Source organism: Schistocerca piceifrons, chromosome 11 (assembly GCF_021461385.2).
Source record: "Schistocerca piceifrons isolate TAMUIC-IGC-003096 chromosome 11, iqSchPice1.1, whole genome shotgun sequence".
In the NCBI taxonomy this organism is placed as follows: domain Eukaryota; kingdom Metazoa; phylum Arthropoda; class Insecta; order Orthoptera; family Acrididae; genus Schistocerca; species Schistocerca piceifrons.
Genome location: NC_060148.1, coordinates 14,094,989 through 14,109,344, shown reverse-complemented (window position 1 = coordinate 14,109,344; position 14,356 = coordinate 14,094,989). Strand labels below are relative to the sequence as shown.

At 42.1% G+C, this 14,356-nt stretch overlaps 1 protein-coding gene across 14 annotated transcripts in view; it reads left to right on the top strand.

Moving 5' to 3' along the window:
• Positions 1 to 14,356, top strand: part of LOC124720011 (basement membrane-specific heparan sulfate proteoglycan core protein) — an 801,341-nt gene that overhangs the window by 773,553 nt on the left and 13,432 nt on the right. For all 14 annotated transcript variants that reach the window (XM_047245254.1, XM_047245262.1, XM_047245258.1 and 11 more), the window contains 3 exons: positions 6,658 to 6,809; positions 8,461 to 8,661; positions 9,444 to 9,656. In XM_047245254.1, coding sequence (XP_047101210.1) covers positions 6,658 to 6,809; positions 8,461 to 8,661; positions 9,444 to 9,656 — 566 coding nt within the window. The remainder of the gene's footprint in view (positions 1 to 6,657; positions 6,810 to 8,460; positions 8,662 to 9,443; positions 9,657 to 14,356) is intronic.

Sequence of the window (14,356 nt, the reverse complement as noted above, 5' to 3'; positions counted from 1 at the left end):
CAGATTCAGAAGGATGTAGGTTGCAGTAGGTACTGGGAGATGAAAAAGCTTGCACAGGATAGAGTAGCATGGAGAGCTGCATCAAACCAGTCTCAGGACTGAAGACCACAACAACAACAACAACAACAACACACCCTCAATTTCAGTTCCTGTCTCATTTGCTGGGGACAGCACACTATCTTTGGTGCCACTAATAGCCTTTACATATGACCAGAATTTCTTCGGGTTCTATGGAAGATCGTTTGACAATATCGAAGGCATCACGCATTCCTCTGTTGACAGCCAAATGTGTTTAATTCAGGATCTGTCTGTCTATAGCCCTATGCTTTGTTTTACACATATTATGCAGTAATCTCTATTTCTTTAGAAGTTTCTTTACAGTGACTGTATACCATTATGAACTGTTCTGTTGTGTACATATCTGTCCAGTGCATGGTCAATTAGTCTTTTAAAGTGGAGCAGTAGTTCCTGTGCTGAAAATTCCAAGTTCCCCTTCGGTAATCATTGTTGCTACAACCACATAATGTGATGCCAGTTTTGAAGTGAACATTCTCAAAAAGGTCAGGTCTATTTGTTGCCATTAGATCCAATATATTTCTATCATGAGTGGGTTTCCTAACTATCTGTTCTAGGTAGTTTTCAGAGAAGGCATTTAGTACAGTTTCACAGGATATCTTACCACACCCACCATTAACAAAACTGTAATTTTCCCAACAAATTGTTGGATGGTTAAAGTCTCCAGCAATGATTACTGTATGATTGGGGAATTTACATACACGTGAACTGAGGTTTTCCTTAAAGTTGTCAGTTACTTCAGGAGACGAGTCTGGTGGGCGATAGGAGAATCCAATTATCATTTTATGCCCACCCCTGATACTGAGTCTTGCCCGAACAATCTCACGTGCGGTTTCAATATCTATCTCAGTGGAACTGAGTTTCTTGTCTGCTGTGACAAGTATACCATCTCCAATTCCCATTAGCCTATCCTGTCGATATACACTCAAATTTTCCCCAAAAATCTCGCTGCTATCAGTTTGAGGTTTCAACCAGCTTTCTCTACCTAATATTAATGTGAGCTTCACTAATTTTCATGAGTGCTTCAAACACTGACACTTGGTTATGAATGCTTCAGCGGTTTACCATTAGGATTTTAATACTATCATCTGTGGGAGGCATTTCTTTCAATCTGACACTGATCCTTCTGAGTTTTCTACAGCTATCATTATCTTGTTTACATATATGCAGCTCACCACACATGACCACTGTCTGTGGCTCCTGGGGACAGACCAGTCTAGTCTGGCCCTGTCAGCTAGACGCAGCGGTCACGTGTGGACTGGTCGGGCTCCGTCAGCCAGAGACAGTGGTAACGTGTGGACTGGTCGGGACCTGTCATCCACAGACAGGGAACACTTACCGACTGGTCTGGCCCCGCCAGCCCGAGACGGTGGTTGTGGCCAATCAGAAACAGTGGTCATTTATAACTTGTCTGGCCCCATCAGCCAGAGGCAGTGGTGACGTGTGACTGGTCAGGCCCCGCCAGCCAGAGACAGTGGTCATGTGACTGGTCGGGCCCCACCAGCCAGTGGTCACGTGTGATTGGTCAGGTCCCATCAGCCAGGGACAGTGACGTGTACGGACTGATCTGATCCCGGCAACCCGAGACAGTGTTCAAGGCCAGTCAGAGAAAGTGGTCATATGTGTGAGCTGTGTTGTGTGTGAATGTTGAACATAATGTTGTCTATTATGGAAGGAAGCCTTCTGTCCAAAAGCTTACGTGTTTAGTAGCCTTTTGTCACTCCTGTCTGCGACTCGTCGTATCCGCAATATGGTGAGTAGCAATCTATCCTTTTCGTAATATTGTCACCTTGAAACTTCTCATGTTCTCTTTCCATTGAAAGGTTTGAGGCATGACTTAGGGTGTTATCAGTCAACAACAAAACATTTCCAGAATACCAGTTGTATGCAGATGCTTTTTGACTTCGGGGATAAATACAGTGTCATACCAGTCTGTAAAAATACTGTCCAGTCTTTTGATTCTTGTAGGTGACCAGCAATTTCTGTAGGCTCCACTAGCACCACTTCCCTACAATCGGCAAGGGTAGCCTGTGCATTCCAGAAACATTTTTGTATACTGTAACAGTGATATGAGATTTGTGTGCCTTACACCCAGGTTTCTTTCTTGGAAACAAAGGATTTTGTGGCATTTTCTTCCAATACAAACCATTTGTGTGCGCACTGTAAACATCAGTTGTGTTATAGCAGTCCTTATCGATCAATTTATTAAAAGACTCTTTAAAATGTTCAACTGCTTCAGTATCAGCTGACAGTTCGTCATCTCGAGTGTCCAGTTCTATAATTCTTTGCATTGATTTGAAATGCATAAGCCAGCCACAGTCATTTCAAGATCAGCGTTATGATTCATTTTTCACATATTGAAGAGCCACTTACTGGTATCTGCATCAACCGTGTATAAACTGAAGTGTCTTAAGACCTGGTTTTCTGCCATTCTCAATGTTTTTCTGTGTAAGAATGTGTCTCCACTGTTAAGTCAACTCACTAAGTTGGTAATGGTGTCACTGTTCTTTTTAATATCCGGTATTGTGGCCTGCCCGACTCAGTGTCCCCTAGATACATTTGATCTGCTAGTGCCATTCTTCAGTCGGTCTATTATTTGAAGGTTATAGGAAATACAGAGAACGACACATTTATTCACCGTTGCAGGTGGTACAACTACAGCACAGTGTCACAAATGAAGTCTCAAATGCCACTGACTAATAACGACTAGAGACTCGAGATCGAGCACCATTGCTCGTTGTTGTCTGGGAGAGGAAAAGAGCTCTGCAGTGCCAGAGAAGTAGCGGCCACTAGCGGAAGTGCATGATACGCAAATTTTTGACTCGAACCCTCGCAGTTGGCTGACGTTTCAGATGATCAGTATTCTGATAATCGATCCTCAACTGTAGTTCTGATGAAACCTGTTTGTGTTATGCTTTTACATTGCAGTTTTATATTTCCATTTACCAGCACAATGAAAGCATATCACTCCACGACAAACCAGTAATCTGTGAGAGCCCCGTGAGTCAAACTGGAAATGAGTGATAATAAAGAAACATGGCTTGAAGTTTTTGTTTAACAGTAATGGAAATTTCTGGATGGAGCAATGTGTAAAATGGAAAGGCAACCGCTCACCTATAGTGGACTAATGTGTGGTGGATACCGTATTTACTCGAATCTAAGCTGCACCTGAAAAAATGAGACTCGAAAAGAAGGGGAAAAAAAATTTCCCGAATCTAAGCCGCACCTGAAATTTGAGACTCGAAATTCGAGGGGAGAGAAAAGTTTTAGGCGGCTCCTCCAAATCGAAACAAAGTTGGTCCGTATGAGACACAATTTAGGTCGAATGAATGACGATACAACTACAGTAGTTTGGTTCGAGTCATAAGCTTAGAAGTTAAGCTTTACCAGGTAGCCATTGCTATGCATCAGGTGCTCCGCCCGTATTTATACGGATACTCTTCCTTTTTCGTGTACTTCGTCTGGTTTGAATGGATTGCTTATTTTTCTTTGATCCGATAAGTGCCGTTCTCTTTGTTATAGGTGTTTACGTCACTCTAAGCTGAAAATGCATTGCTGTACTGTGTCTTGCATTGTTTGTCGCATTCTGATAATGAGTGTTTACGACCTGTCACCGCTCGCAGCATGGCTTGCTTTTGTGCGCGCTACCACCGCTTACAATTTAAAAAAAAGAGAGAGAGGAATCGTGTCATTAGCGAAACAATGGCAAGAGACTGCTATTTGTTGTTACTTACGCTGCTGCTTTCTTTGATAACGATCAACAAGAACCAAATAATAGACAGCGTATGATAGAAGATGTTCTGAACGAGAGTTTAGTGAAAATTTTTCTCCGTTTGAAAATCTTTGCGGACGCCTCTTTAGTTCATTACATTCTGCACTGAAATTAGTCATCTTAGATTTAAAAATCTAGTCAATTTCTGTGCTTCATTTCTGACTGTATCACTCTTCAGCATAAGAATAATACGAATATAAACATATGTATATTCTTCCGCATTTGCTGTTGTCTCACTCTAGTTTCGTAGTTTATTAGGCAGACAGGATTTAAATGAGTTAGCAGCAAACACGAAAGAATACATGGCAAGATGTTTATATTCGTATTATTCTTATGGTGAAGAGAATACTGCATGCAATTCACAATTCATAAAAGTTCCTATAAGGAACCATCGTTTCTCACAGGTACGAAAAAATTCAGAACGTAGAGTTGGCCATATTGACAAACATCCCAAACAGTCTTGCCAGTCGGATTTTCATAGTACATTGAAACGCTGCTACATTCGAAGATGGACAACAGAGAATTTGTATTTACTTCGTTGGATAATGTATGAAAATGCAATGGTCGAAATTCGAGGTGCAGATTAACTGACGCAGAGGGTTTGGCACCATTATTTATCTTTGTGCCTGCAAAGCGTGCCTGTGTAACACTACATACATTTGACGGCAGAAGTTAGATGTGGCGGCACCTACCAACATTTTTCAGAACTTCCTCTTACTTTGCACTTGACTCGAAGTCGCAGGCGGTTTTTGGATTGCAAAAACCGGAAAAAAAGTGCGGCTTAGATTCGAGTAAATACAGTACACATATGTAACAGAAGCAGTATTCCCACTAGCTTTCAATCTCTCACTCTTTTCCTAGTGAAAGTACGCACACACAGACACACATACATGCATACCTCCACAGCTGAGACAAGTTTTTATTTCTTAGTTACCTCAAACATAAAATTAATCCATGGACCTTCAAACTTGGAAAAACCAACAACCACAAAATAAACATAACCTTGGGAGCTTTGAATGTGAGAATCTGCTAATGGGGACGTGCCTTTTACAAAACTGTATTACTTCAGATTAAGTAAATACAAGAGCGGTCTGAAAAGTTCTTGGCCTGATAGTGAAAACATTAATTTATGCTTTCGAAGAAGTTTTATTTTTCAACACAATCTCCTGTAATATTAATACATTTTGTCTATCCCCTCTCTAGTGCTGCAAAATACCCATCTAACGTGGCAGTGGCTTCTCAATTAGATGAAAAGTGCAGAACAGTGGGGAATTTCCTCAGTTTTGAGAATAGATGGAAATCCTAGGGAGCCAGATTTGGAGGGAGAACGTTTTAACACTTCACTGAGCAAATCCCTCGATTTCCCCATTATCAAGATACTTTTGTACATTGTCCTGATGGAAGATGATTTTTTTCCTTCTTTAAGCTTGGTCTGTTTTCATAAATGTTTGTGTGCTGTTTCATTAGAAGTTGAGAGCAGTATTCTCCATCTAAATTTACCTTTTCCAAGACAGTCAATCAAGAAAATTCCTGTCGTATCCCAGAACACCGAGGCGATGATCTTTACCGTCAGTGGCACTATTCTTACCTTTCTTGGAGCTGGAGAAGCGGATTCTATCCACTGCATAGACTTCTGTTTGGATTTGGGTGTGTAATGGTGAATTCATGTTTTCACCCTCTATTACATATAGAATCAAAAAGTCGCTTCTTTTTTTCTTAATAAAATGCACCAAGCCCGTTTCAGAAAGTGTTGTGTGAATGCGTTCATGATCCCCAGTGAGCACACTTGGCACCTGTCTTGAACAAAGTTTTCTCTCATTCAGTTTCAGGTGCAAGATGTGACCAACACATTCCTTCGAAATCCTTAGAGTTTTAGCAATTTTCACACAACTTTATATGCCGATCTCCCAAAGTCGTATCACGCATTTTGCCAACGATTTCCGGTGTGCTCGTACTTTTCAGACGTCCTCTGCGTGGATCATCTCGGATGCTTTCACGCCCACATTTAAACTCGAACTCCCATTTCTTCACAGGAGAGATGGAAGGTGAAGAGCTACCGTACACATTTACAGGCCGCAAATGACTTTCGGTCGGTCTTAAATCTTCTTTTACACAGAATTTAATCACTGTGTGATACTGGATTTCTTTTTATTTTTTATTTACTTATCCGCAAATGAGTTTCGGTCGGTCTTAAATCTTCTTTTACACAGAATTTAATCACTGTGTGATACTGGATTTCTTTTTATTTTTTATTTACTTATTTATTCCGTTTTTAACACTATGCTCACAACTGTTTCAAATGACTGCCTGTTGTCAACTGCTGCGTGGAACGATTTGCAATTTCACATCTACTAACACGTGTATAACATAAAGGGGAATAATCACGCAAGTAGTGTTGCGATCTCTGGGCGAGGCTGATAACTTTTCAGATGGCCCTCTTATTTTATAGCAGTGGGAAATACACATTGTAATGTATGAAACTAATATACAGGATGCATATTGTGAATTACTGGGACACTGATCAGGGAAGAGACTGGAGTGGGGAAATGAGATTGGGGTGGGTGGGACATGTGGTCATCTTTGGTAAGCCTGCAAAGGCTGCAGAATCACCTCAATGTACCTCTGACACGCAGAAGGCAGGAGGTGTTCTCCACGCAGCAGTGAACATCGAGTGATTGATGACGACACTTCGATTCGGAGTCCGAATCGATAATTCGTTGTACTTTAGAAACTTAGTGGAGTAGCCTTTAGCGCTCGTCACACGTATTTGACTGTCAGCAGCGGATTTTCTCAGTGGGCTGTCTTTGCAGGGGAACGAACTGCGAGACGGCACTGCAGGACCAAGAGGACGCGCTGTGCCGCTCACTGCGGCCGTGCCAGAACGGCGGCTCCTGCGAGACGCGCGGCTCCACCTACCACTGCCACTGCCCCATTGGCTGGACCGGAACCAACTGCCAGCAAGGTACATTAATAGCACTCTGTCCTCATTACGAGTCCTGTTACATTTTTTTGTTACGTATTTCAGCGTCATGTTACACAAATGGTATCGTTACTGGTTTTGACTTATTGCTAATTTCGACTTTCTCAGTACTTTCAGAATTTGAAGAATAGGGCACAGACACCGATTTCTAAAGCAGTTTGACACAATTCTTTCTTTCTTATAAATTGCCTTTGGAGCATAGAATATTTTAGAGTGCTGCTAAGTGTTAAACGTTCAGAGAATGTTAACATACAAGTAAATCCCCCATTCTTCAAAGAATTGAACTCACTGTATAAAACAGCTTCAGACTTCTTATTACTTAACTGATGTGTTAATTTCTAAATATTTGACATTAAGCAAGGAGGTGAGAAAAAGTTTGGAAAGGATTTGAAATTACGTGTAAAGTTTGTCGGAAGTTGCTGAGTGCTCTTGGGTAATTAGCACGCATGAGCTACTCTGCCTCATAAGTATACACAGTTTCTAACCTTAATATTTGCCAAAAGGCTCCCCCTCATAAAAAACAGACTATAATAGTAGGGAATGTGAACATAGACTCCTTGACTAATACAAGGGTTGGAACTTAAATAGTGGCAACTATTTATTCACAACCGATACAAAAAAGTTACATGTTTTCACCTGTTCCTGTCGTTCGGAGTAGTCACCAGTGTTGTGTAGAACCCGTTGCCAGTGATGTGGAAGACGTAGTATATTGTTAGCAGAGCTTGTTCTGTTGATGGTGTGAATGGAGCGGTCTAAAGTTATGGTGATCTCGTTTACGACTATGATGGTGTTATCCTAACGCATTACTTTCCTCCACGGCAGACCGTCAATGCACAGCATTACTGTTTGTTTTTGGAGCATCACATGCGACCAGCTTTGTGAAAGAAGCAACGACACTTTCTGCACAACCCACCCGTCATTTTGCACACCAATGCGTGGGCGCATACAGCGCAAGCTGTGGCTGCTCTGTTCAGTCGATGAGACTGGGGAGTACTGTACCGCCCGCCATATTTCCTGGGCTTAGGTCCTTGTGACTTTGATTTGATTCTGAAGATGAACATATTAACATATTGTTGTGTATAATTTATGTTTACTTCTAAATTTTTTAAATGTTCTTGTGTTCGTAAACTGACTATGTCCGTGACTGTTAAGTTATTGTGGAAAAATAAGCTGTTTGTTTTCTTATTTATCATGAGGCTATACCTCTTAATGAGCAGATTAGGACAGTAATTTTAATCTTTAAATTCGGTCAGTAATTTTATGAAATATTGAAAATCAAGTTTTTGTTGTCGCTGGAAAACTGCAAGTGTAGAGTCAGTCTTTTGAGCAGTGTAATGTTGCTGGTGAAATGGAATAAAAATATATTTTCAACTGACAACTGAATTTTATTCAGAAATATGTACTACAGTTGCTGAAAAGTTACAGCTACAAATAAAATAATAAACAACCTAATCTTCAAAGTAGATTTCATTTCATTTTTGCTGAGATTGCATCACAGTGCTTTAGGAGACTGATGTCAGGGCACTTATCTTTACGTTCTATAAGCACGACAAAAAATCAAAGAGGGCTTGTCGATAGAGTCCTCTCGTAAGAGAACGTATGACGACAGCACAGCTATCTCCATCTCGTGCAGCTGCCGATTTCGAGACGGAGGTGGGCTTCCAGGGAGATGGCTGGGTGGAGCTGCCGGGCCGGCTGATGGCACACGGTGATCCGCACCAGCAGGAGCAGCTGACTGTAGAGTTCTCGACGACGCAAACTGACGGCATCCTCTTCTGGCACGGCCAGGAACCGGAGGCCTCTGGACGCGGACAGGACTACCTCGCTCTAGCAGGTTGTTCATTTGTTCAGCTAAAATTGTCGCACTACAGTTCCGTGTAACAGCTTTATTGTCGTTTTTTCGGTCCAAAGACTGGTTCGCCGCAGCTCTCCTCGTGTCTGCACAAATACTGCAATCTACATCCACTTGAACTTTCTTACTGTACTCTTCCCTCAGTCCCGCTCCACATTTCTTACCTCTGAACCTCCTCCCCATTACCTAGCCGACATTTTATTGACGCTCAGGACATATCCTGTCAAATGATCACTCCTTTCAGTCAATTTGTGCCATCGGTGTCTTTTTCCATTTCAGTTTACTGCCTCATCATTAGCTACCCAGTGTATCTGTGTAATCTTCAGTATTCTTCTGTAGCACTGCATTGCAAGTTTCCACTCTCCTCTCTTCTGAAATGTTTATCGTGCTTCTCTAACTTCCACATAAGACAGATATCGTCAGAAAAGTTTTCCTTATTCGAATCTTTGAATGTGATGTATGTGTCCTTTTTTCCAAAATCTGCAGTATATTTAGGGGCTGCAGTGCTAAAACTCCTTCTCAATTGTCCGTTTATTCCAAAACCAAACTTGTGCTTCCCTAATATACTGCCAGTCTTTCTTCTTATTCTGTAAAGATCTCTCTCGAGTGTCCAGTAACAGAATGATATCAGATTGACTGTGCAGTAATTTTACGCATTTATGTCATTTCACTTTGTTGCCGACACAGATTGTCTTTCCTAGAAATGTAAACAAATAACACACACTTTGTCATTATCACGTTAACCCGGTGCTGTGTTTTGACAGTTGTGAATGGCAGCCTGGAGCTCAGCTACGAGCTAGGGTCGGGCCCGGCGCGCATTCGCTACCCGCTGCGAGTGGACGACGGCCGGACGCACACGGCCGTGGCGGAGCGGCGGGCCACGCAGGGGTCGCTGTCCGTCGACAACGGGACGCCCGAGTACGGCGAGAGTGGAGGCCTGCGTGCCATGCTCAACACCGACGGCAGCATCTATGTCGGTGAGTTGTTCTGCACCCGGGTGCACGTGCCTCGGAAATTAGTACAGTGGCCACGAGTCAACAAGCAGACTGCCATAATCTTTTGCTACCACATTTATTATGCTTAGAACTTCTGGTGTCATAATACGAGCAATCACAATACTACACATCAGAATTTGTGAAGGAAATAACTACGCAGTTTGTCTTTTTCCGAATGAGAATACAAAAACACCATTGTTATGTGTGCCTATCCGTTATTCCTGTTATTAATTATTTATTTCATCAGCTATCTCTTAGTGCAGTACAACAAGCTGGTATAAATCAACAAACAAAAACTGGACATGAAACTAAAATTAAACAAGTGCAAGTACGACTTGTGCTCTGAGGGTTCCATACAAACTAAATATGTACTATCCTATTATATTGTTAAAAATTGATTATTTTCATTATTAAACTAAATACGTATACAAATAGTTAACCTATATGTTTTGATGAGTGAGTTTACTAGTATCAAAATATGTGACGTAAATGACATAGAATTCAATTTGATACCTCTTCCTGTTGTTGAGATGAAGGGGTCTTCAAAGATGGACAGACAGACGGACAACGAAGAGATACTAAAAGTGTTCTGTTTTTACCGATTGAGATACAGAGTTGTAGGAGACCTTTGCGGATAACCTTGCAGGCCGAAGGTACAGAATCAGCTGTCAGCCAGATAAACCTCCTTCGTAGAATATCAGAGAAAGCAGGCCTGCCAGTTTCGACATCCTAAATAGAATGAATGATGTATATCGTAGGTGCCTCCAAATCATTGAACACTGATTTTGGAAAACTTGACAAAGTTAAAAAATCCAAATACCTCAGAGAAATCATTCAAACTCAGCTGCTCTATCCTGTAGAGCTGGCCAGAGTCAGCACAAGGAGGTGATTGTACACACATCAAAATAAGTTTTGCGTCACCCGGGTTCCCAGAACTCCTGAAGTAGACGTTGACTGTGGATATTGTATCCAGACACAGTCCCTTTGACTGTTCAGAGATGTCATTAAACCCACCCAAAAATGTAAACAACCGTGCGTGAGCAGTGCCTATTAGACAGAAGAGGTCTGACAGCCGATCAGTTCCAGTCATTCTACCATGAAGGAGGTATACAGGTCGTGTTGTCTGTCTGTGCCTAGACAGTCAATACCCAGTTCGATCACATCCAAATTGTTACTTTGTGCCAGGAAGGGCTCTCAACAAGGGAAGTGCCCAGGAGTCTCGGAGTGAACCAAAGCGATGTTGTTCGGACATGGAGGAGATACAGAGAGACAGGAACTGTCGATGGCATGCCTCGCTCAGGCCACCCAAGGTCTACTACTGCAATGGATGACTGCTACCTACAGATTATGGCTCAGAGCCACCCTGACAGCAACACTACCATGTTGAGTAATGCTTTTCATGCAGCCACAGGACATCATGTTACGACTCAAACTGTGCGCAGTAGTCTGCATGATGTGCAACTTCACTCCCGACGTCTGTGGCGAGGTCCATCTTTGCAACCACGACACTGTGCAGCGCGGTACAGATGGGTCCAACAACATGCCGAATGGGCCGCTCGGGACAAGCATTACGTTCTTTTCGCCGAGAAGTGTCCCGTATGCCTTCAATCAGACAACTGTCGGAGACGTGTTTGGAGGCAACCCGGTCAGGCTGAACACTTTAGACACACTGTCCAGCGAGTGCAGCAAGGTGGAGGTTCCCTGCTGTTGTGGGGTGGCATTATGGTGGACCGACATACACCACTCGTGGTCATGTAAGGTGCCGTAACGGCTGTAAGATACGTAAATGCCATCCTCTGACCGATTGCACAGCCATATCCGCAGCATATTGGTGAGGCATTCATCTTCGTGGATGACAACTTGTGCCCCCATCGTGCACATCTTGTGAATGACTTCCTTCAGGATAATGACATTGCTCGACTAGAGTGGCCGGCATGTTCTCCAGACATGAACCCTATCGATCATGCCGGGGCTAGATTGAAAAGGGCTGTTTATGGATGAAGTGACCCATCAAACACTCTTAAGGACCAATTTGAAAGAACAGTGCCTTGACGAACTTTTTGATAGTATGTCATGACGAATAGAGGCATGCACCAATGCAAGAGGACGTGTTACTGCCAGCAATGTGGCCCACCACCTCTGGAAGTCTCACTGTATGCTGGTTCAACATGCAATGTGTGGTTTTCATGAGCAATAAAAAGGGCGGAATTGATGTTTCTGTTGATCTCTATTCCAATTTTCTGTAAAGGTTCTGGAACTCGCGGAACCTAGGTGATGCAAAACTTTTTTTTATGTGTGTATTTATTTCACTGGTCACTGCTACCACTCCATGACAAGCAGCATGGATTCTGTACACATCAGTTGTGTGAAACCTAACTTGCACTTTTTCACACTTGACATCCAGAAAGCTGTGGATGACAGGGGTCAAGTAAAAGTAGTATTTCTTTACTGTAGAAAAACATTGGACTCTGTGCCAGCATAGAAAAGTACGATCATATGGTGTATCGAATTAAATTTGTGACTGAAATGGAGAGTTTTTGTTAGGTAGGATTCAGTATGTTCTCTTGGATTGGAGACTCATTGGCAGATGTAGAAGTAACTTCAGACGTGCCACAGGGAAGTGTGTAGGGCACTTGCTGTTCATATGTCATATTGATAAATGGCAGACACTATTAACACTAACCTCAGATTTTTTGCATACAATGCTGTTATCTATATTATGTACACACAACAACAAAAATTTCGAATCCCCTTTATTTTGAAATTCATGGGACAGCTCTGTGGCATGCTTATATGTTCATTTTCAGCGTGTACACATCACCAAATCAAAAATACAAACATTTGCGCATAATAAAATCGTCTATTTCACACAGGGAGTTTTCACAGTGCCCCTAAGCAATGACAGTACATGGTGCAAGGTCCTCTTAGATGCAGACTTGAATCCGTCGTGACATAGCAGTGCAAAACTGTTGTGAAAGTGCGAAGATTGGCAACTTGGTTTAAAGGTCCCGAAATGTAAAACTAAGCACTTCACAAAATACATAAACCAGTGACTACAATATCAATGAGTCGCAATTGGAATCGCTCATCTCATAACTGGATGTAACAGTTTGTGGGAATATGAATGGAATGATCACATGGGCTGAGTCATGACAAAGCAAATGGCAGACTGTGGTCTGTTGGTAGAATACAAGGGAAATGCAATCAATCTACAAAGGAGACTGTGTGCAGAATACTCGTGCATCCCATCCTGGAATATTGCTCAAGTGTGTGTAACCAGTATCAAATTGGGCTACCATGTATACAAAGAAAGGCAGCACAAATGGTCACTGGCTTGTTTGAACAACAGGAGAGTGTGAAAAACACTGAACTAGCAGACACTATAAGTAGACACAAACTATACCAAGAAAGCCCATATAGTCAGTTTAAAGAATGAGTATTATGTGAGGAATATAGAGATATACTTTAGAACACTATGTATTGATTCCCATAATGACTGTGAAGATTAATCAGACTAATTACATTGCATTCAAAGGCATGTCTGTATGTGACTGGAATGGGAGGAAACAGCAACATGTACTCTCCCCAAACTTCACACTTTTTCCCCCCAGGACTCTAAAAATATGGAAATTGCATGGGGAGAGTTCGGGACTGTATGTAGAATGTATAAGGTCTTCCCAGGGAAACTTCTGTAGCATAGTTGAAACAATCTTGGCAATATGTAGGCCCGCCATCTATACAGTCCCGATCTCTCCACATGTGACTTCCATATTTTTGGAGACGTGAAGGTGTGTCCATTATTTTGCGTTGATCAATATGTGCACAACTGGGTGCAATCATGGATCCATAGTATAACATGCACACACAGTGGATGGCGAAATAATATTTGAACAAAATCGCAATGCACATCTTAGTGAATCATCACTATTTTGCAATGTGAATAATAATAATAATGTGTGGTTGTTATATGTTTGGTAGTACAGGGAAACGCCTATTTTACATCGTCATGGGATCCAGACTTAAAAAAACACAAAATTGAGGAAAATGTTAAAACCAAGAAAATATGAGCAAAAACGTATGTAATTGGCATATATGATTAAAAATTGTAATCCTCTCCAGAATATTGTATACAATTTGTATACATGAAGGAAATTGAATGTACAATACAGTGGTTATACAATACAGGGTGGAGAAAAATTGTGTCACGAAATTTTAACCCTGGATAGCTGATGCCAGTGGGAATCAAAATTATTAATATTGTGTAGGTCGACAAAGCACTATTTTTAAACTACGGAAACTTGGCGCCCCACACTCTGAGGGGCCGTGGGATTGCCCTGTTGCCGTTTGTCGGTTGACAGCAGCACTACGGTTGTCAGTTCACACATACAAACTTCCCTCACCTCGTCACTGCTTGAATGTGCCACGCACATGTGTCCAATAGGTTTGTCTCCACCTCACGTCAGAGGCATTCATATGTAAGCTTTGCTTCGGCCCATGCGCGTGCGCGCACACACACACACACACACACACGTATGTACATACGCACGTACATACATCACCTGCGATTTAGTCATACAGTAAGCCTGGTGGCACAGTATCCATTTGAAGAGCAACAAGATATCTGGCAGGCAAAGCGTTCGTGGTCATGCATTGTCCAGAGCATCTGGCAACAGGGCAATCCC